The 27,396-nt window shown below is 34.7% G+C and overlaps 3 protein-coding genes across 4 annotated transcripts; 2 read left to right on the top strand and 1 right to left on the bottom strand.

Moving 5' to 3' along the window:
- Nucleotides 1-3,303: 3,303 nt before the first annotated feature.
- On the top strand, nt 3,304-5,141 carry LOC7494656 (pathogenesis-related genes transcriptional activator PTI6). Its single transcript, XM_002325598.4, has one exon. The coding sequence runs from the start codon at nt 3,825-3,827 to the stop codon at nt 4,788-4,790; it is 966 nt and encodes a 321-aa protein (XP_002325634.2). The 5' UTR covers nt 3,304-3,824; the 3' UTR covers nt 4,791-5,141.
- A 10,541-nt stretch (nt 5,142-15,682) lies between these two features.
- Nucleotides 15,683-18,409, top strand: LOC18108950 (eukaryotic translation initiation factor 2 subunit beta). The gene is made up of 10 exons (XM_024593541.2): nt 15,683-15,791; nt 15,915-15,961; nt 16,046-16,154; nt 16,248-16,303; nt 16,382-16,436; nt 16,531-16,631; nt 16,929-17,074; nt 17,214-17,356; nt 17,470-17,555; nt 18,128-18,409. The coding sequence occupies exons 2-10, from the start codon at nt 15,920-15,922 to the stop codon at nt 18,203-18,205; spliced, it is 816 nt and encodes a 271-aa protein (XP_024449309.2). The 5' UTR covers nt 15,683-15,791; nt 15,915-15,919; the 3' UTR covers nt 18,206-18,409.
- Nucleotides 18,410-22,709: 4,300 nt separating this feature from the next.
- Nucleotides 22,710-25,996, bottom strand: LOC7494658 (methylesterase 17). 2 transcript variants are annotated; one of them, XM_024590855.2, is made up of 7 exons: nt 25,841-25,996; nt 25,676-25,761; nt 23,896-24,964; nt 23,675-23,815; nt 23,496-23,576; nt 23,171-23,305; nt 22,710-23,065 (listed from the first exon to the last, which is right to left on the bottom strand). In XM_024590855.2, the coding sequence occupies exons 3-7, from the start codon at nt 24,130-24,132 to the stop codon at nt 22,787-22,789; spliced, it is 873 nt and encodes a 290-aa protein (XP_024446623.1). In that variant the 5' UTR covers nt 24,133-24,964; nt 25,676-25,761; nt 25,841-25,996; the 3' UTR covers nt 22,710-22,786. The 2 variants fall into 2 exon arrangements, with proteins under 2 accessions (XP_024446623.1, XP_002326065.1); XM_002326029.4 differs by lacking the exon at nt 23,496-23,576.
- Between the last annotated feature and the right edge of the window lie 1,400 nt (nt 25,997-27,396).

The raw sequence follows: 27,396 nt of genomic DNA, 5'->3' as shown, positions 1-27,396 counted from the left end.
TCAAAGGGCTGACTCCAGTGTTCAGTTCCATTATAGATATTGATAGCAAAAAAAAAACAAGAAGAAGAAGAAGGAAAGAGCGAGAAAAAATCTTCTTGTATTGTTTGTATCCGTTCTTAATTAAATTTTGGTGCGTGTCATATCGATATCTACTGTTTCAGAGTCCAAATTAACGAATGTGTATTTCGTAGCAATATACACACACTTGTCTTGAACTAATTCTTTTTTTTGTCGCCGGCCAAGATATTTAATTTTATTATAGAATATTCAGACCTTATATATAAAAAAATAAAGAAGAAAAGAGAAAATTAACAGCAGGAGCATAGCACTAGGGTTGCAACTGGTTAGTATTAGTTTATTGACCACACTCATACTGTGGCTTGAATCATTTTTTTTTAATGTAAAAAATAATATTTAGATTATTATGAACTTTCAGCAACTTCATCAAACTTGATATAATAATTTAAACTTTAAGAATTTCAACATAACTATTTACTTAGTTAAGATTTTAAATTAAATCGTGTTGGTGCTAAATCGGAAGTTTATTGGACACACATGTCGTCCAGAAATAAAGGGTCACTAAGACCATTCAAACATCATTGCGGAAAGCTGACATTTGGTCGTTGGACGATGCTGCACGTGCCCTTTGAAGAGCGCGAGCAAAGCCCATGTTCTTATGCATACAACGCACGCACCAATCACTTTTTATTTTTGAATAATATTTTATATTTATTACTAAATTACTCATTAGACATCTTGATTATTTAAAAAAATAAGATGAAAATACAAAAAAGCCTCTAAATATCAGTTAAAGAAACTTTGGTTTGAAGGGTAATTTAATCGAAACAACCCCTAGTTGTCAAATTAAATACAAAATCATATTTTAAAATGTAAGTTTGTCATTTTACCATGCAAAAAAAATAATGAAAACACTATGTAAAAAATACAAAATCATCATTTCATTATTTCAATTCACACGGCAAAAGAGTCTAGAGCTAAAAATATTTATTGCTATAGTAATTCCTCTTACCCTTCTTGTTTCTTTTAAATATTTATATTATGATACATGGGGCAAATATAGAAATGACATAAACATAATATTGGTTAAAGAAAAACAGAGTTATAATAAAAATTTAATTACAAGATAATTTTAAAATAAATTTTTATATTAGGAGAAACATGTCTTTTCCCATAGAATAATCAATTCTTAATTGCTTATGAGTTTGGCCCTAGCTATGGGGCAGTTCGAGTATGGAATATTAGTATCAAAGGGGTTAATTGATTAATAGGGTGGTTGTGATTTTCTTCATGATTAAAATTGGGACGCATGCATTTATTTATAATGATACCATCCCTTCTTAGACTTTATGAATCCCTTTTCCTTTACATAAATTGTAATTGATTAGTATAAGAAAATGTCGGTCCATTTATGATGATGAGCCATATACCCTTCAAATCCCAGAAGCTAATTAAAAAGATGTGTGTGTGTGTGTGTGTGTGTGAGCGAGAGGGGGAGAGGGAGAGGGAGAGGGAGAGGGAGAGAGGACGAGACAGGAAGACAGGAAAAGGCAAAATAAAGCAGGAAGCAAGTGAGTGATCATAATAATTCGACCTCGTTGTGCAATGCTGAGTTCTGCTAATGGGATTGTTCGTTGTGGTGGGTTCGTGTTAAATCACTGTAGTTGGAATCTGGTGAAGTAGCTAGCCACCTACCTAACCCTGCTGCTATCTATCATGTCCTCTGTTAGCTACACAATTATCATTGCCATGGTTACAACTGGTCTGCTCCTGCTGTGCTACGTACGAGTCTGTGACCCGTCAATTGCTCTCTAACTGGATAGATAGACGAAGTCTTGCTTAATTTATTCTGTTTAGGGTTTCACAATGATATGACAATCCTTCACACATCACCTTCAAATCCATCACCTAATTTGCTACGTTTGAAGATTCATCATTAGACTAGAGTGTATTTATGAAAATTATTGTAACAACTAAATCGTTAATTTTAAACCTAGTAGGGTGAAGAAATCAAGTTAAAAGGATTTCAAGATGGATTTATTAGAGTGGATTTTTTTTCCAGCATTTTAAAAATATTTAATTCGACTCTGACTCTTGGCATAGACGGGCTAGTATATTATTACTATATAATATTACCCGATTCTCTTGTAAATTTAAGGTATCAACATTTGATAAGTAGTCCAGTATGGGGATATTATTATTATTATTACTACTACGAAGAAGGTTGTGTTTGAAAATACAGTGTAAGTTGTGTTTTTTTAATTTTTTTATTTAAAATAAATTTTTATATATTTTTTTCAGATTATTTTGATGTGCTGATGTTAAAAATAATTTTTAAAAAATAAAAAAAATTATTTTAATAAATTTATAAATAAAAAAAATTTTAAACTACAATCGTTATCACAATCTCAAATACACTCAAATTCATGCACCCCAACATTAGGAGGGTAAGGTCCAACTTCTCTATGAAAGTCTTTAATTGCAATATTTTCCATAAAACTGAGACCTACTCCATTCTTGCAAGTCCAAACCTTCACACACCCGTACGCATCCCTTGTCGCCAACACAGTAATTTCCTCCGGTTTCCCTTCTTTAGAATCATGTTTTATTAGGATATGTTTGTTACTGTGCGGTTTGAAAAGGTCAATCAACAAAGAAAAACCTACAAATTATAGTTTTTTTTTTAAAAAAAATGAATTTTTCAGTAAAAAATATATAAGAACTGTGCTGAATTAATTGATTGAACATTCTTAAATTTATGACCGGGATAAGATTGCAAAGACAAACCGAGCCCTAGCTTCATCAGTTGTGCTGTAGACTTCAATTCCCTTGAATGCAAAGGAGGGATGGGTCAACTTCTCCCATGAATTTAGAGCTACCAGAAATAAAGCAACGCCTAGCAAGCTAGCAGCAACTAGCTAGCACTCCATCAGGCCATTTACACATCGTATGGAAAACTTCAGTAAGAAAGGCTGCAAGATAGGACCTCAGGATTCGGAACTTCATATATAAATAAGAGTAAGATTAAATAAAACGAATCAACATGGTAAAAAGAGAGGAGAGAAAATGAGGTGGGTCTGCAAGAAAGAGTCCTCTTTGACACGTCAAGATATGCAGCTGGAGGCAGTATAAAGGCTAATAGTAAAGTGGACGTGATACTGTGCTTAGCTCCCGTTTCCAATATGACATGACCCCTTTCCCCACCTCCCACGACAAAAACAGAAAACACTGCCCCATTGCCACCAGCTTCCCCTAAGCTAAGTGCCCCCTCCGTGAACTATATATATACCCGCGCGCACTTGCCTCTTTCCTACTCCACTTCATTTCCTTGCTTCTTTCATTGAATAAATTCTCTCTCACCCTCTCCCCTCTCCCTCACACGCAGAGAGAGTGAAGAACACTGAACTCGCAGCAAGACGTTATTCTTTTTCTCGTTTCCCACTAAAAGCTTCACACCCTTTTCGCCGTTTCAGGCTAGCCAACTTCTTCGTGAAATCCAGGAGTTGCTGCTCCACAAAGCTAGCTCTAGCTTTACCTTCCCTCTTTCGTTACTGTATTTATAAGTACACCTTCCAACTCTCAAGATCCAATTAATCTTAGTACATATTAAGTGGCTTCCTTCACTCTTCTTCAGTTTTTTTCTTCATCTTTCACTTCATTCATCAGCCAGACAAAGCTGGCTAGCTAGACCAACTTGAGCTGGTCAATACATGGTTTTGCCTCTACGTCTTCACCCACTTCTTGATCACAAAACCCAGCCCTTTCTACCACTCTTTCATCTTCTATCCCCCACTAAATCATAACCCATGCTGATCTACAACCCCAACACCATGTCCGTACAATCAAAAGTCAAATTTACTGAACACGTATTCGCCACTAAAAAGCTCATCAAGAACCAGCAGCAGCAGCATCCTTCTTCAAGGATCCGCGGCCAAAGACTTGTTAGAATCATCCATACCGACCCTGATGCCACTGATTCCTCCAGCGACGAAGGAGAAGAACAAGAACAGGAGAGGAGGTTTGTCAGGAGAGTGAAGAGACAAGTGAGTGAAATAAGATTGCTAGAGCAGGAGACAACAGCACCAGCAGCTCCTTCTTCAAGAACTTCAAATGATGATCATCGAGACCCAACAAGAAAGAGACCTTCTTCAAGACTACCGGTATCCGACGTCACTCGCCGGAAAAACTTCAGGGGTGTCCGTCAGAGACCCTGGGGAAAGTGGGCTGCCGAGATCCGTGACCCGACCCGACGGAAACGGGTCTGGCTTGGCACCTTCAACACTGCAGAGGAAGCTGCTACTGTCTATGACAGAGCTGCAGTAAAACTAAAAGGTCCTGACGCCGTCACCAACTTTCCTACTAAATCCGTTTTGACGGTGAGAGCTAACGTCGACGGTCCAAGTGACTTCCAGTGCGAGTCATGTGACTCACCGTCTAGCAGTGGTGTTAACGTCATGCCATCACCCACGTCAGTCCTCCGTTACGAGGAGTTGACCCCGTTTGACCCTGTTTTGACCGAGAAGGCTAAGGTTATCGACGATCACCGCGAGTCATGCGAGTCACCGTTAAGGTTATCGATGACTTCACCAACGTCTGTTCTTCGATACGAGGAGTTAACGCCGTTTGATAGTTTGGCTTACGGTGACGTTGACGCTTTTGGGTTTAAAATTGACGTGCCGTTCGGCCTGCCGGATTTAATGTTTCCGGGGAAATTCGTTGACGAGGAAGAATTCGTTGACCTCGACGATTTCTTGGTGGAGGCCATTTGCTAAGAAAATATCTTCAAACGTGTGGTAAAATAATCAATTTTGTGGAGGTTTAGGGAGTGTATTGTAAATTGACACTACCCAAACACGACGTGGCATGTTACGATTCGCGTTTGAAGGCGCTAAGAGAATAGAATGGCGCCTAATATAGAGTCGGAATACCTAAAGTGCTCCTCTGTTTGATGTTAGGTGTCTGGTTTGATTAGTCAAACCACGGAGTGTAATTGTAAAGTGGAGTATTAATTAGTCTGTATTTAGCAAATTATATGGAGATTTTGTCACTCGTTGGTTTTAGTAAGGATTTTTGTGTACTCAAGATTAATATAATATTATTCTTAATTTCTATGTAGCACAAAATGTAGTACACATATATTTAATAATTTATTGTATAAAAAAAGTAAGATTTAAATTTTAATAATGAAGTAAGATTTGAGTATTAATTAATATTGTGTGGCATGAGATTTATTAAGCTTGTTGAATTGGATAATTTAATTTGGATTCTGTTAAAAAAAAAGTTGATTTAGATTCTATAGATTGGATAATGGTTGGATTACTTGGATGTCACGCCAAGCGTTGAAAACAAGGGAGATTTTTATTAAATTATTGTTATTATATTTAAAGCTATGGTTTAAATTGTATTTAAATATAAAGAAAGAATTATGCGTCTATTAATTGTTTTATGCTTTGAATGAATCTTCTTCTCTCTTTTTTTATGATTAAAATTTTAGTAGAGAATTTTCAGTGGTAAAACTGTAATATTTATTTATTTTTAAAATTATAATTGAAGTAAAATAGAGTTTTAATTGAATGCTATTACAATGGGAAACAGATTCTTACCGTTGATTTTTAAATAATATTTTAATAAATAAATAAATTACCATGATGTCAAAAATACTAAGTCATAGAGGATTAAGTGATGCTTGAAGTTTCAAATTTGGACACGTTTTGAAGGTGGGAGCCGCCAAATGTCTGAAACAAAAATGAAATCGTCACTTGATGAGGTGGTGGGTTTTTGTCGGATTTTATGGCTCCATCAAGATTTTATTAGTCTCCAACTTGCTCGCCTCGCCTCGCCTCGCCTCGCCTGTTCTGAATTTCTGATATCCTATCCCTAGCAGCTAAAGAAGTTGCCGCCGGGGAGCCTGAAAAAGAAAGCTATATTAGTTTCTCTATATCTGCAGTCTTTTCTTGATGGGGAAAAGGCACGAGTTTGGTGCAACAAATTGTTTATTTTTATCTCTTTAGTTGAATATTTTGCTTTTACAAAAAGCTTTTAAAATAAAATTTCTCACGTATGTAATTATGTATTTGACCCTTCACACATGAGGGTTTAAACTTTAAACACATAAGTCCTTGGCGTGTTTTTTTTTTCTTTCATTTTTTTAATGTAGGATATTTATCATAGTAATTAAACTTGGTCAAACCCGATGAGTCGATCTGAAAAATCTAAAATCTAGAGTTTGACTCAAAATAAATTTTTAATTGAACCAAACAATAAACTTGATAAAATTTGGTTAACCCTAGAGGATTTTTAGTGACTAGGTGAATCAAGTGAATCTTGTAACCAAGACAAATAAAGAAAAACAAATAAAATCACTTTAGTAAAAATGGAATACTAATCTTCCTTTCAAAATAAATAAGGAATATTATTTATAATAGTCTTAAAATTCTTTATAATAAATAATTCCTAATTACAATTAAAACTTTTTATAGAAAGTTATTCTTAATTAAAACTTATCTAATTAATAGAATCCATCTAATATTAAGATTTCTAAATACTAATTATAAATAAATAATTAAAATCTAAAATTAATTTGAAAAATAATTAAAACAACAACTTCAAGCTTCATATTATATGCTTTCGGGTTTTTTTATAGACTTCTCTTTAGGTCCAGTCTTGTCCTCATAGTTCATAAATATAGTTGTGACACACTACATTTCTGTCCCCTCTACATTTTAATTAATAATGTATTTTTAAATTAAATAAAATTTATATATTTTTTTCGTATCCGAATACCTCTTTTAAAAGAATTGCAGCTTTTTAAATACTATAAATAGTGAACAAAAAACATTATTTAGTTTTAAAAAATAAAAAACCTAAAAACAGGAAATGGTATCTAGTAACACCCTTTAAGACAGTGATTGTTGATTTTGCTTTATAAAAAATAAAATAAAAACTCAAAACAATCAAGTTGTATATTTTCATTTTTTAAAAATCTAAATACACATCAACAAATAGGAATCGCAAATAATATATCAAATCAAAATTAATATTCTTGAGCAGAACACCAAGGTGGGGGAGCTTCATATAATCACCTCTCCCCCACGAGATGTCCATTTTTGATCCACTGATCCCCAAATCTGTGCCCCTCGAATGCATGCAGTAATTTGGGGATCAAATAGTCAACATTTTACAGCAATTGTATACCAAGTCATAGCAGCAAGACCTAGAGAAAAGGTTAATGGTGGGGGCCGAAGCCCCACCACAAGACGGTGGCTAGTGGCCAATAATGATAAAGGGTCCACCTATCTCAACCACGATTCAGTAGAGACCACATACTGCAATTGGATTCTAGCTTGAAAATGTGGCATCACTAGCTGCTCCACCGTCTACCGGCGGCTGCAAATAAATTTCAAAGTAAATGAGATAGAGGGAAAAGTCAAGAAGGGACTATCAGACATATTTGAGGAAATGAAAAAATCGTAGTGGAGATTTTGTAGGCCCTATGGTTGGTGACCAAACGGATTCGAAAGCAATAAAAAGCTACTCCATACATATATGGCCATGATCACCACCTTATAAACCATTGCCGCCTTCCACTAGCTTTTTTTTTTTTTTTAATTTAACTTTTCATATTTCAAATGTTATGTTCAATAAGTTATTTTGGATTACTTACACGTTAATAAATACCATTATTTAATTAAATAATTTTTTTAAAAATGTTGGTTTTAAAATTCAAACTCATGAAATCAAAGGAAAAGGCAAATTTATAAGAACTCTTCATATTTTCATATATTATTTTTATATGATGGATAAGAATATTTTTTTGACAAATTTACCAGGGTTGATCATTTTCGGTTCGATTTGGTTTTTATAAAAAAAAGTAATCAATCCGATTTTTTTAAAACCGGTTTGGCTCGGTTTTAACTTGATTTTGGCTAGGTTTTTTTTTCCAATTTGGTTTTTCCGGTTTCAGGCTTATAAAACCGAAACCAAACCGGTCGATTTTTTCAAAATTTTAATCGGTTTTTTTTCACGGTTCGGTTTTTTCGGTTATTTTTTTCAGTTTTCTCGGTTTTTTGGTTTTTTTTTTGTTTTTTTGGTTTTTCAGTTTTTTTGCTCACCCCTAAAATTTACATATCAATTGATTTTTTTTTCATATCTTATTCGTGTAATCTTATTATAGCTAGGAATGGGGTCCATTATAAGAGCATATAGTATTATGTGGACCTTAATATATAATCTCTAATTAATATATTATTAAAGAGGCACCGAGAGGAGGCCACGCACCACAACTCGTCCAATAATTTTGTTGGCGTGGGTACAAGACTACAAGTTGCAAAGATTGATCTAGTAGCATACACGCATTTCTTTGGTAGATCTCTCTTCGAAACGGATAGTATATAGAATATTTATAAAGTTTTGGAATCATATTTATATATATAGTTATTTTGGCGTTTCTTGGAAAGATTTCATTGGAGACGACTGATGATGATTAGTGGATCTTTGATCTCTGCTCATGTTAGGATATTCACTCCATCCTCTGATCATCATATTGCATGATCAGATTCCTTCATGATACCTTCAACAACAATTAATGTGTATATATATATATATATTACAGTAAATGTTTGCAGCGTGCATCAAACCTTTATATGGTTTTTTTCCATCATAGATCATTATTGCTCATGTAATAAAGTTAGAAGATTATTTTGCAGAAAGTTATTACCTGCTTAGCAAAAACTGAAGGTTAAGAACATTAATCAGATATAGTTTTGTTCCAGCTAGCTAGCCAGAAGGAGATTTGTGACGAGCAGATTATACGAATAATTAACTAATTTTTTCCTTGATTTTTTTGGAATTCTTGTTTTGTTTTGGATTTTGTGTTATTTTTCTTTTTGGTTATGGATTCTAATTTTATTATCTAGTAAAGATCGATTTGTAACTTATTTAAAAAATTTAAAACCTTTTAAAGAGACAGAGTATACTAGATTATTATTTCTTTACTAAAACTATGAATTAATTAGAGTGCTTGTGTGATAACTCTATTTTCGACTAAAATTCTATTTTTCTATGCTTGTTGTTATTCTTTTTGTGTTTTCTCATGTGTTAACCTAGCTTAGACCGATGAGTAATTTAATGACTTACTAATCTAAACTTCACTTAATTAGTCATGTTTTATATAGAAAAACAAGGTAAAAGTTAATTCAATCGACTTGATCAAGATTTAAGTGACATGATCAGTTTAACTTTTAAGTTTTTTTTTTATATAAAAGATAAAGTTCCAATTTTATTTATTAATTTTTTTAAAAAAATAATATAATTTTAGATTAAGCAAGCTAACCAATGCGAGTAAGCATACCAAGAGTTATAACATTGCTATTAATATCAATTCCATGTATCCACCTCGTCCACAGCATAGTTTTCGGACCCAGTCTAGTAGTTGGCCCGATCCAAGACTCGAGTTCCGGGTTTTGATCAGGTCATCGGGTCGCTCGGGTCAATTTTTTTATTTTTTAAATCAAAATGACGTCGTTTTAATAAAAAAAACAACAAAAGTCAACGGGTTGCAACCGAGTTTTTGACCGGGTCATACCGGGTTTTTCCTTCTCTTATTTTTTCTTCAACACGGTCTAGTTCCAGCTCCGGATCAGCCGGGTCCCGGGTTTCAAAACTATGGTACATGGTTACTTTTATCTTAAGCAAGACTTTAATTCTTATAAAAATGATCAATCACATCAATAAATTTCACCTTTACTTTGCTACATATGTGAGATGTGTCGTAAGATATTTCATTCCGTTTTTGTTTGTTTATTTTTCTTTTGGAACCTGAGATTGTGTGTTCCAAAATTAAAAACATTTCATTATATCCACTTCACTTTACACGCAACCCCTCCACTATCTCTCTCTCAAGAGAGCTGCTCCATCAATTCATTTCCCATGGTTGTATAATAATTTTAAAATACAAGCACGTGTTTTGGCTATGGTGGCCATCTATACTTATCAGCAAGGCTTAGCTTTCATGCCATACCTCCCAGTAATAATCAAGGAGACACTTATTTTAACGGTCATTCTTTTAAAGCTATGTGGATATTTTGAAAAAAATATCATTAAACATACTATATATGATGCCACTTTAAACGATTTCTTTTATTTCATCTATGTTTAATGATGTTTATTCAATTATAGATGCTACAAGTTTATGGATCCTCCGTATACCGTGGGTTTGGATATTTTTTTAAAAAAATAATATGAAATATTCATATCATAAAAAATTATTTGGTATTTTTATCAAATTCAACCTAACATGTTAATTTTAAAACCTCTTGATCAAACTTTTTATTTAGCCCAAATTTAAAATTAAACAGTATAAGAGTTGCTCTTATATGGCCTAAGAGTTACTCTTATATGGCCTAGTCAACTTAGCTAGTCAAAAAATATCTCATATGACTAGTAAAAAAAACATTGAGTATGAAATTGAAAAAACATAATGAATTGACTTGGAAAAAACCTCACATCCCTAACTTTTTACCCAGCCCAGATTTAGAATTAAATTGTGTGGGAATTTTTTTGACGTGACTCGGTTGACTTGACCGGTCCAAAGACAACTTGCTTGATCGGTAAAAAAAAATTTGTGGAATAAATTGAAAAGAGGATAAAATTGATAAAAAAAAATTTTGACCCGTCTTCTTGCTTAACTCGAGTTTAAAATTAAACAATGTGAAAGTTATTTTGAAAATATTAAGTTAAATTGACTGGTCCAAAAATAACCCGGATGACTGTAAAAAAAATCTAATGATAAAATTGAAAAAAAAAAGACCAAATCAAAATATAAAACATGAAGAAATAAAAAATAAATAAATGAAAGAGCATCATGATTCTTAAATATATTTTTTAGTATAGAAGTAATTGTAATGTGTGTAAAAGGTTGATTCCACATATATGTGAATACAAAAAGTTTAATATTTCAAGTGAGTTTGGGATCAATCCTCTTATTCATAGGGCTATGTCGTTTGTGTGTGTGTGTACATGGAGCCTCGAGCCCTCAACTAGTGTGTTTAGTAATACAGTGTATGGTATTTTTGTAAAAGTATTTTTAAAATTAAAATGATGTTTTTTATATATTTTTTAAAATTTTAACATTAAAAGCATTTAAAAATATTAATTTAATATTTTTAAAAAAGAAAGGTTGAGGAGAAAAAACAAGAGGAAGGTATGGTAAGAATATGCCCAAGATGGACGTAAAATCTCAAGTGAAACGAGGAAGCAGCAAACTTATCCACTCTAATAAGGATAGGATAAGCTCAAAACATACAACAGAAGTGTAGCACATGGTGATTTTCCGTCACTTTCAAGATGTTCATCGTAGCGGACAAATTAACCCTATTTGTCTTTCTAAATTTATGGCCGCCATCTGCTACTGTTCTCAGTGTGGTGATTGATTGATGTCGCATCTTTTTTTATTATTATTGTTAAACACCATTTGAATTCTAGATCGATTTGATTGAGATTACTTGCATTATTATTATTATTATTTATTTGTATTTGATTAACATCTCTAATCCAGCCATTAAACATCGCATATAAATCACGTGGTTTAATTTCTTAAAAATATCAAGAAATCATCACACTTTTTAAAGTTAATCTCTTGATGATATCTTTTTAATCAATCTCTTATGATCCTTTGATATTTTGAATGGAGAAATGTTCGTGATAATCATCCAAGTTGGAAATTAATATCTCTCAACTGTTAATTTATTTTTAATACTGGTTTGGTGAAACTATGCATGGAAGAGAGCTAGGGATGTCATTAATCTGTCAAAAAAAAAAACATGGAAAAAATCGAACTGTTTCTGTTAGACAGACGTGCTGCAATACACACCATAGCCGTCCCTCGCAACATCTGTGATTTGTCTTCAACGTTCCTGTACATAGCTCCTGTCTTCTGTTCTGGACCTCTTCTAGCTACCTATGACTGAAGAAAACTTTGTGTTTCTCAGCTATATTTGCAAGTCAGAGCATCATACCATGTATGAACATAGAAGATCTGAGAGAAGCATGCCGCTTAGGGCTCACAATCCTCGGCGGTTCAGCCACCAATCAATTTCTTGCTGCCGTATGACACTGGGAATTAAGGATTTAGGAAAATCATCTAACATTGTTACCGATGAGGTCTGAATTTATCCCATTTGTTTCTCGGCCAAGCTAATATTTAGTATATTTGATTAATTTCCCCCCTTTTCCATGCATTGAGGTTACAAATTACAGTCACGTTCCTTGAATCTGGATACGAAATAAAGATTTGCAAGCTTCTTAGACACAACCACTTGACTGAAATACAAAAGGACAAATCAAGGAATAGAAAAGGCCCATTAATTTAAATTGGCCATTGCTATATATGATTAATTAATACCGTGTCTTAACCCTCAAGAAAAGATTAATATTTGAAAAAAAAGAAAAGAAAAGAAAAGAAGAGAAGAGGTTAGCCGTAAGTTTTCTTGTTTAAATATTTCCATCACTTGGACCGAAAATCCCATGAAAAGATGGAGGAAACTTCTTCGAAATAGAAGGAGCAGATGATGTTTGGCCGCATCCTTCCTTTTGACTAGCCAAAGTCACAAGCTAAGCAGAGTCCACCTTTTTTCTTTGCGAGACAAATAATTAAAGTAGAAGTAGAAGATCTTGAGACAAAATGTGAAAGGGGGGCAGTTACGAAGCCAGATTTCTGGTGAATTGTCGTAGGGAAGCGTGCACCAATAGAAGTAGAACATCATGGTTTGACCGAGACCAGGAGGTCCATGTCCATGTCCAGTTAATCCTTGGAAACTTCTCAGCTTGTGTTCATTGAAATGGTACAGGAACAAGTTCCATCACAGGTTGCTTTCAAAAATGTTGCCAGTCTCACCGGGCCAACTAGACTCGATGGAGACGTGAATATGGCTCAATTATTCAAACAATATTCGACGACGGGTCATGTTATACCTTGAAAGTGAATTCTACTTTTAATTTGATCGTAAATATACCATTTAACCGTGTTCCTATATAAATTTCCCAGCATAAACATCACTGTTTGAATGTGCAGTCAAGGAGTGAGTGGGGCGGCAACGCGTTGAATGTTCTAATGAGTGTAATGACTTGGAACTGCCAGGGTGCTGGCCACAAACTTATCATTATTTTGATTTTTTCATTACAAGCCAAAAGCTCTTGTAATTGTGGAACCTCGCACCAGTGGGCTTCAAAAGACTCGGTTTTTCTAATCCTTGTTGTATTGAGGCCGAAGGGTCTCTCAAGTGAAGTGACAGTTTCTGGTTATTGCTCCTCGTCCGTAGACAATTTATTGAACTAGACTTCTCTATGATTCATGAACCTCTTTATTGCTTCAGTTTAGTTAGGTTCGTCATCTTGTCCTAATTAAGTCTCGTCTGTTTCGGTTCCAATCATCTTGGTTGATTGATGGATTGATCCCAGGCTTTGTGAGCTTGTCAAAGAGGCATGGAATGATTATAGAATGGTTCTTCAAAATATGGAGTCGTGAAGTTCTTGGAAATATTTTCCATGGTCTAACCTTGAAGGATGCTAATGGTACTTCTTGTTAAAACTTGGTACTCCTACACGACTATTGACAGAAAATACATAGGTGATAGAGAAAAGATATCACATATTGTCATGTATTCCTGATTTTAAATGATAAAAATATATTTAAATTTTTTATAAGAATAAAATTATTTTTATTTCTTCAACTAAATATATTTTTATTCTTTCTTTATTTGTCTCTTTTATTTTAATCCCAAACAAACATGACATCCTCGTTATCTCCGTCTATAATACAAAAAGCAAGTAACCAAACTCCACCTAGATAAATCCAACATTATCATTGTATATATATAAACTAATTGACATCAAAGCCTCATTTCATTTTAGATTACTACAATATAATAATATTTTTTTCGCTTCACATTGCAAGCCAGTAAGTGCAAATATGGGGGCAAAATAATATTTTCACAAGATTGATTTGGTATTATCAAACTAGTGAGAGTTAAATTTGTTTTTATTTTTATTTTTTAGCATAATAAAAAGATTTAATTACCCTTTAAAAGAGAAAAAAATAGCTTGATATCCAGGGGTTTCTTGATCTTTTTACTTTCTAAAAAACAATAAAATTACTAAATTATTTTTAAAAGTTAAGAAAACTAAACTCATTGTAAGGGCTTTATTTGTCTTTTTAATATTTTTTTTTTGTTATCACTTGGATTGAGAGGTGATTTGGTAATTTACTAAAACTAAATAATAATAAAAATAGCAAATGAGTGTATTGCACATGTCAGCGCGTGGGTTGAGCCTGCGAGCTTCAAATGGCGTGTGTGGCGTTGCCCATTGGCCAAACATCTGATTTGAGAGCAATATTGGAAAATGCTTGGCGCCCCCTCTATGATTAAGTGACGCATGTGTTCAACAGACAATTAATTTAGTGCTAACAACCTTTTTTTCTATTTTCTCTCTCCCCTCGATTCTTCCGTCAAACCCTTCAATTTTTCAAACAAGCCTTTCAATTTGGTTTTCCTTCGAATTTAATTCATGTTCTTTTGATTATTATTTGTTTTATTTAAAATAATGTATACAATTATAATGTTTTTTTCAATTTTATCCCACTTCAATGTTTTCTTCTATCAAACTTGGTCCCCATTCTTTTGGTTGCTTTTTTTTAATTCTTTTATTGATTTATTTTATTTTTCAATTTTATCTCTTATTGTTTTATTTCATTTATTTTTTATACTAGATTTGTCCTTATTTTTTTAATTGCTATTTGTTTTTTTTTATGATTGTAAATTTTTCTTCGTGATATTCTGGGTCTTTCTTCTATAGGATAACTTAGTCTCATGGCTAGAGTTATAGGTTTTGAAGATTAGTCTGGTTTGATTTTGGTATTTTTTAGGTTTTTTTTTAAATATATATTTTTTTAATTTTATCATTTAATATTGTATTGTTGGGTCTTCAGCTTCGTGAGTTTTGCCACTCTCTTTTTTATATTGTTATCTCAATCTCATATCTCGAGTCGCATGTTAGTTAAGTTAACTCATGTTTACTCGAATTTTTTTTCCAATTTTTCCTTTTATTATTTTATTTTTCTAAGAGTTGACCTTCATTATTTTATTCAATTTTTTTTGTATGCTCTTTACAAAGCCATCCCGTTCTCATTTAATTTTTGCTTTGTTATTAAATAAGATTGTCAAGACCTTTTAATAATATTAAGAGAATATATTTTTATAATATTGGTAATAATTTATTTTTTTCAATTAGTGTTTGACTTTTTTTGTTGTTTTTCTATCATATTATTAAATTAATCGATATTATTAAACCAATTCAAATTAATATTTTAAGTTTAAGATTTTTTTATTTTTAAAAAATTATTATCATCGTCTTAATAATTCCTTTTATATTAAAAAAATTTAACCCAACTTGGGTATATTATTGACCACTTATTTATTTTAAACGAATCTCATGCACTGCACCCAATATTAGTAAAATAACAAAAAAATAAATAAAATAGTGAAGGTGCATTGGGCCTCCATGGTTGAGCAAGGACAATGAAAAAACCTTACTGACTGAAGTCCATAATAGTAAGCCCATTTAAGTGAAGTGGGCCATCTTTACATCGGTCTCTAACCACTGCACCATCCAACTATAAAATTTCTGCTTCCTTTCTCTCTCTCTCTCTCTAAACGCAGACCAAAGCCCAAGCCAATCCTTCTCAGCAGCATCAGCAGCAGAGGCAGTAAACCACAAAGGTACTCCCTTTCTCTCTCACTCTCTAGGGTTTATTGAAGTAAAATCCCATAATTTTATGTCTTAGGGTTTCATAATTAGATTCTGTACAGTTTCTATCTCTTATTATGATTCATGCAATGCAGCAATCATGGCGGACGAAATTATCGATGTCAAGGATGAGGTGGCAGAGGTCTGTTTTTCTTCTTTTTTTTTCTTTGATTAATTAGCGCTGATTTTCTTTTTTGAATTTATTCTTATTTCTTTGTGAGAGCAGCTTGCCCCCTTTGATCCAACAAAGAAGAAGAAGAAGAAGAAGGTGGTGATACAAGAGAATGCAGATGAGGCAGTCGATTCCCTGGCTGACAAGACTGAATCTTTGTCAGGTATATTTACTTAAAAGTATTTATTTTTCTTGTTGAATAGTTGTGCTAAGATTGCCTAATTTTTCTTTCTGGGATTTTTTTTGTTGGGTACAGTCTCTGATGGGCTTGAGAGTTCTTTTACTGGTTTGAAAAAGAAGAAGAAGAAACCTGTAAGTTGGTGTGCCCTTTTTTAGTATCATCCGATTTTTTGTGAATCTTTGTGTTGATACGTGGTATGATAATTATAGGTTGAAACCAGTATGTTGGATGAGGAAAGTGGGGATGCAGGAGAAGATTTGGATGGTAAGAAGATTCTCATTTAAATTTCCCTCTTTGCTTAATCTATGTTGACTCTGTTATTTGGATTCTTAGAGAGATGCATTTCTCGGTTTTTTAGATCATGCAGGAGAGGATGAAAATGGGGAGGGTGCTGACCTGCAGCAGCAGCAGCAACGAAACCCCTGGGATGGGACTGACCGTGATTATGAGTACGAGGAGGTACAGTAAAAAAATTCATTTATGTGGAGTAGAACCAATCGTACAAGGAACTGCATTTTTCTGCTTTCTCTGAACTATAGTTTGTGTAATAGATTGGCTAAAAGATCTTGATTTTTTGTAATGAGTAATCACATAATCCCTTTGATTGTAGTTACTGTAGGTCTTCCATCTCTGTTATATCTGTGCTCTCTACTTGTTGGCTAAGTGCTTGTCTGAGACATTATGGTTCACTTATTTTTTATTATATACGTTCTTGGGGAGTAATGAATTTTCTTCTTTCTGTTGTGTCATTGGCAGCTTCTTGGCCGAGTTTTCAACATTCTGCGTGAAAACAATCCTGAGCTTGCTGGTGACAGGCGAAGAACTGTGATGAGGCCTCCTCAAGTTCTTCGTGAGGGAACAAAGAAGACTGTTTTTGTGAATTTCATGGATCTGTGCAGGACGTGAGTTGATGTTGCTCTCCTTTTTGCCTTTCTTCATAGCTTGTTATCATTTGTTTTTTTAGTACACAGCTTCTTGTTTTTGGCATGAATACTGAATGTGAACTTTATCTTTCCATTTTCTTTGGTGGGGGAATTTCAGAATGCATCGGCAGGCAGACCATGTCATGGCTTTCCTCCTTGCTGAGTTGGGTACCAGCGGATCCCTTGATGGGCAACAGAGGTTGGTTGTCAAAGGGAGATTTGCTCCCAAAAATTTTGAAGGGATCCTACGTCGATATATCAGTAAGTATATAACTTTCTCGATTGATTCCTTCTATGCTGAGCTTTCCAGAAGGAATTGATGGGGCAGGGTTATTGTTGCCTAACACATTTGAATGTTTCTATGTCATTTTCAGATGAGTATGTCATTTGTCTTGGTTGCAAGAGTCCTGACACCATTTTGTCAAAAGAGAATCGTCTCTTCTTTCTGAGATGCGAGAAGGTAATAGCTGATTATCCTCTTGTCTCTTTATTATGGTTGTTGATAAAGAACTGAGACAAAGAACTTAGAACTTAAGGGATAACAAAATACTGGATGGTCAGTAGATGCTGATTTGGAAAGAAAATTGTACAACTTTGGTTACTACCTTTAATAGGTATCCAAATTTATCTCTGGCCAAATCCTCTTAAGTTGAGACTTGAGATGATGAGATGTCCATTGCCAGATTTTCCAACCTTATAGGCAGATGTATGACGTACATCCAAGGCCCTCCTAGGTGAGTGCCCTTGTGTTTGCTTACAATGTCCGTGGGAAATGTTGGGACCTTGCTTTTTGTGGAGCTTTCTTCTATAGACTTGGCATTTTCTTTTATTTTCCAATCAGTATCTGCATTTTTGGTTGAATCTACTCTTTATCATTTACTGTCATTATTCTCCATTCCATGAATTCCTTGTTGCTTTACATGCAAATATCAAGAATATGCCAGTTTCAGGTTGCTGACTTCTTTGTGACTTGTATTTTTGTTCCCATTTCTGCTTTGCTCTTTCTGGCTGATCTTATTAATACTTGTGCAGTGTGGTTCTGGACGATCAGTTGCTCCAATTAAAGCTGGTTTTGTTGCTCGTGTTGGCCGCAGAAATACTGGGACATAAGCCTTTAAAAGCCAGGAATTGTGCGAATTAGCCGATAGATCCTTTTTTGTATTTGCTGTCTATCAGCTACTGCTTGCGTGAATTGTGACAAGCTACCTGAAATGCTGTCAATTTATGAAGTATACAGATGTTGCCTAAGATGGCTACGTTGTTTCTGGGACTTGTACTGGTTTTTAATTTATATTTCAAGAGATGTTTGGATAATTTTCTAGCTCTCAATGAATAGGTCTGAAAAAAGCTGAGGGTTGTTGGGGGCATCAGCCTGCCTGGTTTCTACTAGATGGGCTCAAATTTTTCTCAATGTTAAAAAAAAAGGCGCTTTAAAAAAAGTAGAAAAAAATTGAGAGATTTAATTTGATTAAATAAGCGTGGTTAATGATTAAAAAAAACATGCAATGAAAATAAATTGACCGAACGATCAATTCAAAAAATAGTATGTTTGTTAATGATATAGAAAGATATTTTTTTAATATTTAATAAAAAAAATTAAATGAGAATATTATAGTTTTATAGAAAATACAATGAAAAATTAAAAAAAAATCAAACTAAAAATAAATAAAAAGAATTAACTTGAGTTCACCCGAGTTATCCTGTCAAATACGTGACTTGTTCATGAAATTAGAATAATCTATGTAGAAAGCAAATTGAAATTAGAATAATCTATGTAGAAAGCAAATTGAATAAATCAATGAAGTTCAAATATCGAACAATTCAATTTTAATGGGTGAAACTAAAAAAAAAAAACTAAAAAAAGCAATAAAAAAATTAGGTCAACCTGGGTAAACTTGTTAAGTCCGCAATCTAAGATTAGAGATGAAGATAACCTCATAAAAGAAAAGTTAAAAAAATCCTTCACCAATCTAATGTTTGAATAATAAAATTGAAAAGAAAAAAATAATTAAAAAAAAATCGAAGTCAACCCAGGCTAATTTTTGAAACCATTAATTGGATCATGAGGCCGGGATTAACACTATAAAAGGCAAACTTGAAAAAATCACGAAGCTAAATCTTCAATAAACAAAATACCGATGGATGAAATAAAAAAAAATCAATAAAAAAGACTAATAGACAAAAACAAATAACAATTAAAAGAATGAAGATCAACTTTAAAATAAAAATAAAACAAAACAAAATGCTAAATGATGAAATTGATAAAAAGTTCAATTAAAAAATGATAAAAAAATATAAATCAAAAGAATAAGAACTAAATTTGATATAAAAATTAAATGATAACCGAAGAAAATGAAAAACAAAATCGATGAAAAAAAATCAAAACAAATAAATAACAATGAAAAATGAGCACCAAATTTGAAAGAAAAATAATTAACAGGACACATTTTATTTTTGGCAAGCTAGCATGATTCCTAGGGGTGATCATTTTCGGTTCGGTTCGGTTTTTATCTTTAAAAAATAACCAAACCGTTTTAAAAAAAAAGGACCCAAACCGAACCGGAACCGGTCCAAACCGGAAAAACCTATGGTGTTAAGGTGTTTTGTAGGGGTGATCATTTTCGGTTCGGTTCGGTTTTTATCAAAAAAAGTAACCAAACCGAATTTATTTTTTTGGAAAAAAAACCGAAACCGGGTCAAACCGACCGGTTTCGGTTCGGTTATTTTAGGGCAAAAACCGGTTCAAACCGGTTTGGCTCGGTTTTTCCGGTTTTGGCTCGGTTTTTTCCGGTTTTGGCTCGGTTTTTTTCCGGTTTTTTGTCGGTTTCGGTTCGGTTTGGTTTTTTCAGTTTTTTGTTTATAAAACCGAAACCGAACCGAACCGGCCGGTTTTTTCAAAAAATTAATCGGTTTAATCGGTTTTTTTTCGGTTCGGTTTTTTCGGTTAATTCTTTTATGGTTTTCTCGGTTTAATCGGTTTTCCGGTTTTTTTGCTCACCCCTAGTGTTTTGCATCTTCGGTCTATTGGTCTTCACCATGTGATTGTCTTCCAAAGATTGGTAGTTGAGATATGGTCAATTCAATCCTATCAGAAAGACCTGGAACAATAAAAAGCTCCAAATTAGAAGTTACTTTCTCATGGGGCTTATAGCATTCCATATTTTCTCAGACACAACAAGCGAAGCATCTATTCCCATTGAAAGTAATTCTTGGAATACCAACACTGTCAATAGCAACAGCAGACCAACGATGAAACACGTCATGAACAATACGGTCAGGTTTTCATTCAAGTAAAAGATTTTGTTGAGGTTCTTAGAGCATAGAAGTTTCACTAAAGGAGGTTGTAGACATGTCTGTAGCGGCTATGTCGACGCTATTAGACAGCTCAAGCACGTGATTAGAGATAAGAAGACCAGATTTTTTTATCACGGGTGATGGATTTTCATAAGGAGAGGGAATTTTTTGAGGTTCAAAACTGGAAATCGGGTCGGAGGGGAGGGGGCGGCTGTGTGAAAGGAAAGCAGAAAATTGAATTTGAAATGGTATGCCTTAGTTGTTGAAAGGGAAAGTAATGAGAGGACGCGGCACGCGGCTAGGACCGCTTGGTTTAAATTTTTTTTTTCATTCCTAAACCAAACCGGTTCGGTTCGGTTCGGTTCGGGTTGACCGGTTCAGGCACACAAAAACCAGAAACCAAACTGAACCGGACATTTTTCTAAATATTTGAACTGGTTCAATCGATTTTTTTATCGGTTTAGTTTTTTCAGTTAAATCGATTTTTCGGTTAACTTGCTCACCCTAATGATTCCTAAGAAGAGAAGAGAGAAAAAAAAGATGAGAAGAAGAATAGCATGTCGAAGCTTGACTGTCGCGCATCCACCGACACGTGCTGGACAATCAAGAAAAGCGTCGGGTAAGGCTTCTAAAGTCATCGTGTAATTTTTGTGTTCAGGTCATTGTTCATTTGTACTTGTTTTAATTTTTATATTTGTTGAATTAATTTTAATTTGTAGTGTTTTCGAAATTATCAATTAATCAAGTTATTAGTTTTTATTAAATCCCAAAGTTAACTATGTAGTAAAAATAAATATTCTTCTTTTATGACATGGTTTTTTTTTCTTATTTTTGAAGAGCTTCAATAAATAATATCTTCATATCATTTTATGTCTATTTAATTAGCTTTTAACATATATATATATATATATATATATATATATATATATATATATATATATATATATATATATATATATATAAAAGTTGCAACTAACATGATTCATCTATTTTTAATATATTATTCAATGATACAATTAAGTCCTATATATCATTAAACATTAATACTTGACAAAAGTTAGTTATGAAAATATTTTTTTTAAAAAAAAACTATAAATCAAGGGTTAATTAAATAAATTTTAAAAAACACAAGAATTAATTGATCAAGATAATAAAACAAGAGTAGGAATAAATAATTAACACAAACACAACCTCAATCGGGGTTCGGAAAGTTGTTTCATGGTTCAATCAACTTTTGAATTGAAACACTTTCCCTCCACACATTAAAGAAGATCTGTATCTCGTGTGTATTAAAAATAAATAAAATATAAAAATTGTTTAATGCATACACGAATTATATATATATATATATATATATATATATATATATATATATAAAGGTAAAGACAACTTAAAAGGTGTAGCTAAACTAGTTAGGTTCTAGATTTGTTTTTTAGAAGTTACTAGTTCGAGTTTTACAAACCCTAGGATCATTGGAGGCTTACATGGTCATTAACTTCACGGCTCATGAGATTAGTAGAGGTGTGTACAAGCTGACCCAGATATCCATGTTAATAATATATATATATAAAAAAAGAGGCAAAGGCAGGGAGCTTAATTTCTCCGACTGTTCTATGAGTTGGCTGGCTGGCTGGCCTCGAGGTCTCATTTTTTCCAAGGCAAGTACTCATCAGAGGAGGCAGAGCTCTGCACCAAAGTGAACAAAAGGAGGGTCAAGGGAGAGGCATGGAGCTAGGGGCTGAGGCTGGCTGCTGCTGCTATTCTTCTCTATTAATGAAGTGCATGGAGTACTGTCAGATATCAGAACACCTTGTTTGAGAGAATTTATTTCTGCATGTCCATTCCTCGTTAATCTTTCACCCAACTGCTGAGTGGAAATCCTACCCCACTCTTTCATTCACGCAACAAAATAAATTTGTATTAATGCACGAGCAGCCCAGCCAAATAATCCAGGGCTTCCACTTTTTTTTTTCTTTTTCTTTTTTGCGCTTAACTTGGACGTCTACGAGCTAATTTTTATCACAGCAAAGAGGTTCGAGTTTGAGATAATCTGATCGAGAGGAGAGAATACTGGCATTAATTGAGACACAACTTACAAGGTTATAAACCCTAAACTTAGAAGAAAATTAAGGTAAATTTTCTATAGAACCAACAAATTAAGCTAGCTGTGTTTGGAAACTGGGAGGGGCTGCCCTGCAGAATTCAGATATGGCATCGATTTTACTTTTCTTAGTCTTTCAAGACTCTTAGTAGCTAGGCTTCTTTTGGTGGAGTTCGATTAACTTATCACACACACACACACACACTCACAAGCATATCATAACCAATTAAAACTCTTTTCGAGCTCTATAAATAGTCCAGATTTATAAAAGTTTCAATGAAGTAAGAAATAAAATATCAGTTACAAGTGATGGTGGCTGCTGCTTTGACTATTACTTCGAAAAGCAAAGATGGGGCAGAGAAAAAAGGGCTGTGATCACTCTCCAATTCAAAAACTTGACAAGGTTGCCATCTCTTTATCATTGCCTCTTGCTGCACTGGTCTTAGAATGTGATCGTGCAATGTCTTAATATATACTCGTGGAACAGAATCAGCATCCTTTCCTCCCTCAAATCGAGCACCTTTGAATGCCCTGACAGGCCCTGCTCGCAGTAGCATTGATGCTAATATGGAGTCCTGATCGACTTGGTCCAAAACCAATAATCAAGGGGCTGGGATTGTTAAGAGATGCAATCATGCTAGCTACTAGTGTCAAAAGACTCGAAATAAATCAATATATACCTCTTTAGGGCTCATTTGATAGAGAATTCGTTTCCGGAACTCCTCCTTTATTATGACACTTGTTGGAGGCTCATCTAGACCCATCCCGTATTCTAAATCAGCTATCTCTCCGTACTCAGATACATCAGGGTCACCCTGCTCGATCCATATATATATATATATATACATACATATACATATACAGAGAGAGAGAGAGGCATGAATTAGGCCCTTTAGATGCTAAAATGATCTTAGATTAATCTCCAAGGGGTGAAAGCATGCAAGATGTCATCAGGAATGCAAGACAAATTATAAGAGATTTTGAAAATTACAAACAAGCACTAACAATTGCAGTCATCAGAATTGGAAGACATGGAGGATTTGCTGATACAAGCTTCAGCCGGGAAAGACAATTATAGCCTATCAACTGGAACGAGGAATATAGCACAAAACACCTCATGATCTAACTTGATCAAATTATCAAGGCCACTAGCAAATAAGAGAAGTGATTAAGAAATTTCTTACATCTTTGAAATCTTGATCTGAAGAGAAGCCATGCTTCAACATGTTGGCAGCAACATAAATAGCCAGATGAATTCTCTTAGGAAATCTGTGTATAGCGTCTGTCAAGCTCAAACCTCCTGCACTATGTCCTACCAATATAACCTACATATATACAGCGAAGCAAGCAAGCATCCCATAAAAATCAATCGCTTATAGTTGACAGAAGCTTTTAGTTAGTTTACCTTTTCATCGTGTGGCAAATTCGACAAGAAGTCGATAAGGGGTGCATTGTACTCATCCAAAGTGAGGATCGTGTTGGGATTGGACTGATCAATACCAGCACTTTTAAGGTCTAGGCATGTGACCTTATAGCCAGATGTTTCCATGAGACACCTGATCTTGTACCAGCACCAGGCTCCATGGCATGCTCCATGGACTAGAACAAAGTGCGGTTTTTGAAGTCCTGCCTCCTCGTTCATTTTAGCCCACCTCCCACCTCCCCAACTGGAAATTCTCACCTAGCTAGCTACTCTCTAGCAGCGCTTGAATATTCTTGGACTAATTTCCTTCAGCTTCAATTGTTTATTCAATCTTCTTGGTTCTTGTATGATGACTGATTAATGAAATCGTGTGTGCTTGGTTTTTGTAGTTGAGGTTGAGTTTTGTATGTGGGATCCACCAAAAAACTAGAAAAATTAACTTTTGTGGTTGAGTTTTGTATATGATTGGGTTAAACCCATAGTTTTGAAACCCGACCCGGTCATCGACCCGGTCAAGTGATCGGGTCACGGGTCAGATGGGTTGACCCGGGTCAACCCAAAAAAAAAACCTTTATGAGCTAGATCAATGATGCATCTGGAAAACAAGTTCATGCAGAATCACACTTAAAAGGAAGCCTAACTGTATTCGCAAATATATACAATCCAACTCCGATATACTTGAAGACAACTCACTTAACTCGACCATCCTCAGCTTTCAATGTCTGAGTGAAAGGACATGCATACATGCCCAAGAATGGAGCAGCATACTGGGAAAATCAGTAAATGGAACAATTGGATGTTAAAATCAAAACGACAGTACAATTGGATGTTCAATCGTCCGAGCAATACAAAGCAGAAAAAGAGGGGACTGCCTATATATGAGGGAGATGGCAAATGCAATCAAAGACGAAGCAGGCTCAGCATTCACTTACATGGGGGACTACCTTTCCTACACCACAAACAGACATTTCTTGCTCGTTTTTACTGCCTTCAGCAATCACGCGAAGGTCAAGCATCCCTAACATATGCATATGTCAATTATATCTGGTACCTGAACCAGAAAGCAAGATTGTCAATGGAACACAGGGTTATTTACGGCTCATGAAAGGAAAGATCAAGCACTGCAGAGCTCAAACCATCAATAATCACCAAACTTTAAAAGCAAATGTTAGGGATGCTTGTTCATAAACCAAAGCAGGTGCTTGAAATGCTACAAATATAGTTACAAACACTCACACTATACCTATATGATCACAGCTACAACGTAGAATATATTTTCGCGAGTGCTGATTGATGGCCTCAAACTCTTTTCTATCAATCTTAACCTCTGTTATTCATTAAACTTCCTTTGTAACAAGCTAGCAGCCTTTTTTGGCGTGTAATTAAACACAATTGTAACAAACTAACAATCCAATTCCACACAATACACTGTCATAATCTTGTTCATAAAACAGTCATAAACATTAAACAGCATAATCTTTACATATATTTCCAAATTATAAGCTAAACCTTACAATCTTTAGACACCTCCACACAACGTTTTTTCACTGCCAAATCATGGTAACACAGTAACAGCATCAAAAGAATCAACGAACAACGAATCGGGCTAGAGAGTTCAGTAACAACAAAATCAGTAACAGCATTCTAGAGTTCATCATGCAAACAACAGAGTTCTTATTTTTTTGACAGAAGTTGAAATCGGGCTAGAGAAATTGAGTTGACTGGCAGAAGAAAAGACAGAAATCGAGCTAGAGAAACATACCTGAGGTGACTGGGCTGCGAATGAATCAACGAACAATGAATCGATGGCAGCGATTGGGCTCGATGGCAGCAGATCAGTTGAGAGTTCTGAAATTGAAATTGATGCCAGAAATGAGAAAACGGCCAAGAATAAAGAAAACAAAGAGTGAAAGAAGGAGATTCAAACCTTTTTCGCGATCAATGGTCAGACGTCGACGTCCCCTGCTCCTCAGCTCCTCAGCTGGGTTTCAAAGAGGAATTAGGTTACTGATTTAATGATTTTGCTTCGCTCTTCTTCAGTCTTTCTTTAGTCTTCAGCGTTTTGTCATTTTGAAAGCTAAAAACGACGTCGTTTAATGACAGTCAAAATAAAAAAAAAATTGACCGGGTCTCACCCGGGTTTGACCGGGTGGACCGGGTCCCGGGTCGACCCTCCGGGTCGACCGGGTTTTCCCCGGGCCAATTCCCGAGCGGGTTTTTGCCTTCACCCGGACCGGTCCCAGGCCCGGGTCGGCCGGGTCCTGGATCGACCCGCCAGGCCGGTCCGGGTTTTAAAACACTGGTTAAACCAACCTCAACCACAACCACTAAAGCTCTGCAAGTTGGCATACTCGTCTTGGTTCTTGTAGGATGTCGATGATAAGGATTACCGCTATTTGTCTTGGAAACAGGTGTGAAGGTTAATTTAGGATATGCAAGCATGTGAGATATTGACATAATGTGATTTGTCTTTGGGTAAACGTACCTTTTCTTGTGTGGTGTGGTCACCATTTTTTGAAGGAAGAAGCTACAATACATTGACAAACTAGATTATAAAACCAACAATGTAAGGTAGCTGTTTGGAAATTGGAAGGGCTGACCTGCAGAATTCAGACGTGGCATCGATTTTACTTCTTGTAGTCTTTCAAGACTCTTAGCAGCCAGGCTTCTTTTGGTTGAGTTAGATTAACTCATCACACACACACAAGCATATTATAACCAATTGGACTTGCATGTCTCAATTACAATGGTTGCAAGCTATGCACAACATGCGGCAAGAATACTTAAGGCTCGAGACACGGGCAGTTCTAAGAACCATGTGACGCGAAGCTGAAAACTTGCAATGACTGAACTTATCTCCTATTAATTAAATACCATCATGCCAACTCCAAGGCACACAACTACATCTTGTATATATAATATAAGCCAGTGGGGACAAACAGAGATGAAGCCACCTGTTAATGGAGTTTCCTTCTCGTTTCCTGGGTGTGAAATGCATTCGATATACTCAACAACTTAATTAACCTAACGTAAAAGTGATATCAGAACAAGTGTATGCTGTGTACATATGTGTGTGAGAGCCCATATATGCAGTTCGATGGCAATGGCGTGTTAATTATTATATTTTTAATTAGTTAATAGGGTTAGCAGTGGAAAGAGAGAGGCCTGCAAGCTGGGTTCTTGATGTTTACTTGTATAATTCTACATCCTGCTTCAATAATGGCATACCATCCTGCAAAAATAACAAAGAAGTCATCGCTAAGAAATTCTTGCTGGATTCAGAAGGTACAGATTGCAGGATAAAGACAAAGAGAAACCCTGGCCTTTTGACTTTCTTCCATTTATTTTCGGTTACAAAGTCGAAAGCAATAAATCATCAACATCTCGCCATATTCCACTCCATGGGGAGACATCTCTAGAGATCTTCTCTTCTAAATTGACCACCATGCTTCATGACGTTGCGAATATGACTAAGATGATCTT

Source organism: Populus trichocarpa, chromosome 19, assembly GCF_000002775.5.
Source record: "Populus trichocarpa isolate Nisqually-1 chromosome 19, P.trichocarpa_v4.1, whole genome shotgun sequence".
NCBI lineage: Eukaryota > Viridiplantae > Streptophyta > Magnoliopsida > Malpighiales > Salicaceae > Populus > Populus trichocarpa.
Note: the sequence above shows the minus strand (reverse complement) of the source record. Positions and strands in the feature narration are given on the sequence as shown.

What these genes read in the sequence shown, in the direction of transcription:
- LOC7494656 (XM_002325598.4), top strand. Translation starts at nt 3,825, where the DNA reads ATGCTGATCTACAACCCCAACACCATGTCCGTACAATCAAAAGTCAAA.
- LOC7494658 (XM_024590855.2), bottom strand. Translation starts at nt 24,132, where the DNA reads ATGAACGAGGAGGCAGGACTTCAAAAACCGCACTTTGTTCTAGTCCAT. An exon ending in CAGATCAAGATTTCAAAGAT is followed by an intron (nt 23,577 to 23,674) that starts GTAAGAAATTTC and finishes TCCTCGTTCCAG; the next exon opens with TTGATAGGCTATAATTGTCT. An exon ending in CAATTCTGATGACTGCAATT is followed by an intron (nt 23,306 to 23,495) that starts GTTAGTGCTTGT and finishes TGGATCGAGCAG; the next exon opens with GGTGACCCTGATGTATCTGA.
- LOC18108950 (XM_024593541.2), top strand. Translation starts at nt 15,920, where the DNA reads ATGGCGGACGAAATTATCGATGTCAAGGATGAGGTGGCAGAG. An exon ending in AAAAGAAGAAGAAGAAACCT is followed by an intron (nt 16,304 to 16,381) that starts GTAAGTTGGTGT and finishes TGATAATTATAG; the next exon opens with GTTGAAACCAGTATGTTGGA. An exon ending in TTCATGGATCTGTGCAGGAC is followed by an intron (nt 17,075 to 17,213) that starts GTGAGTTGATGT and finishes GGGGAATTTCAG; the next exon opens with AATGCATCGGCAGGCAGACC.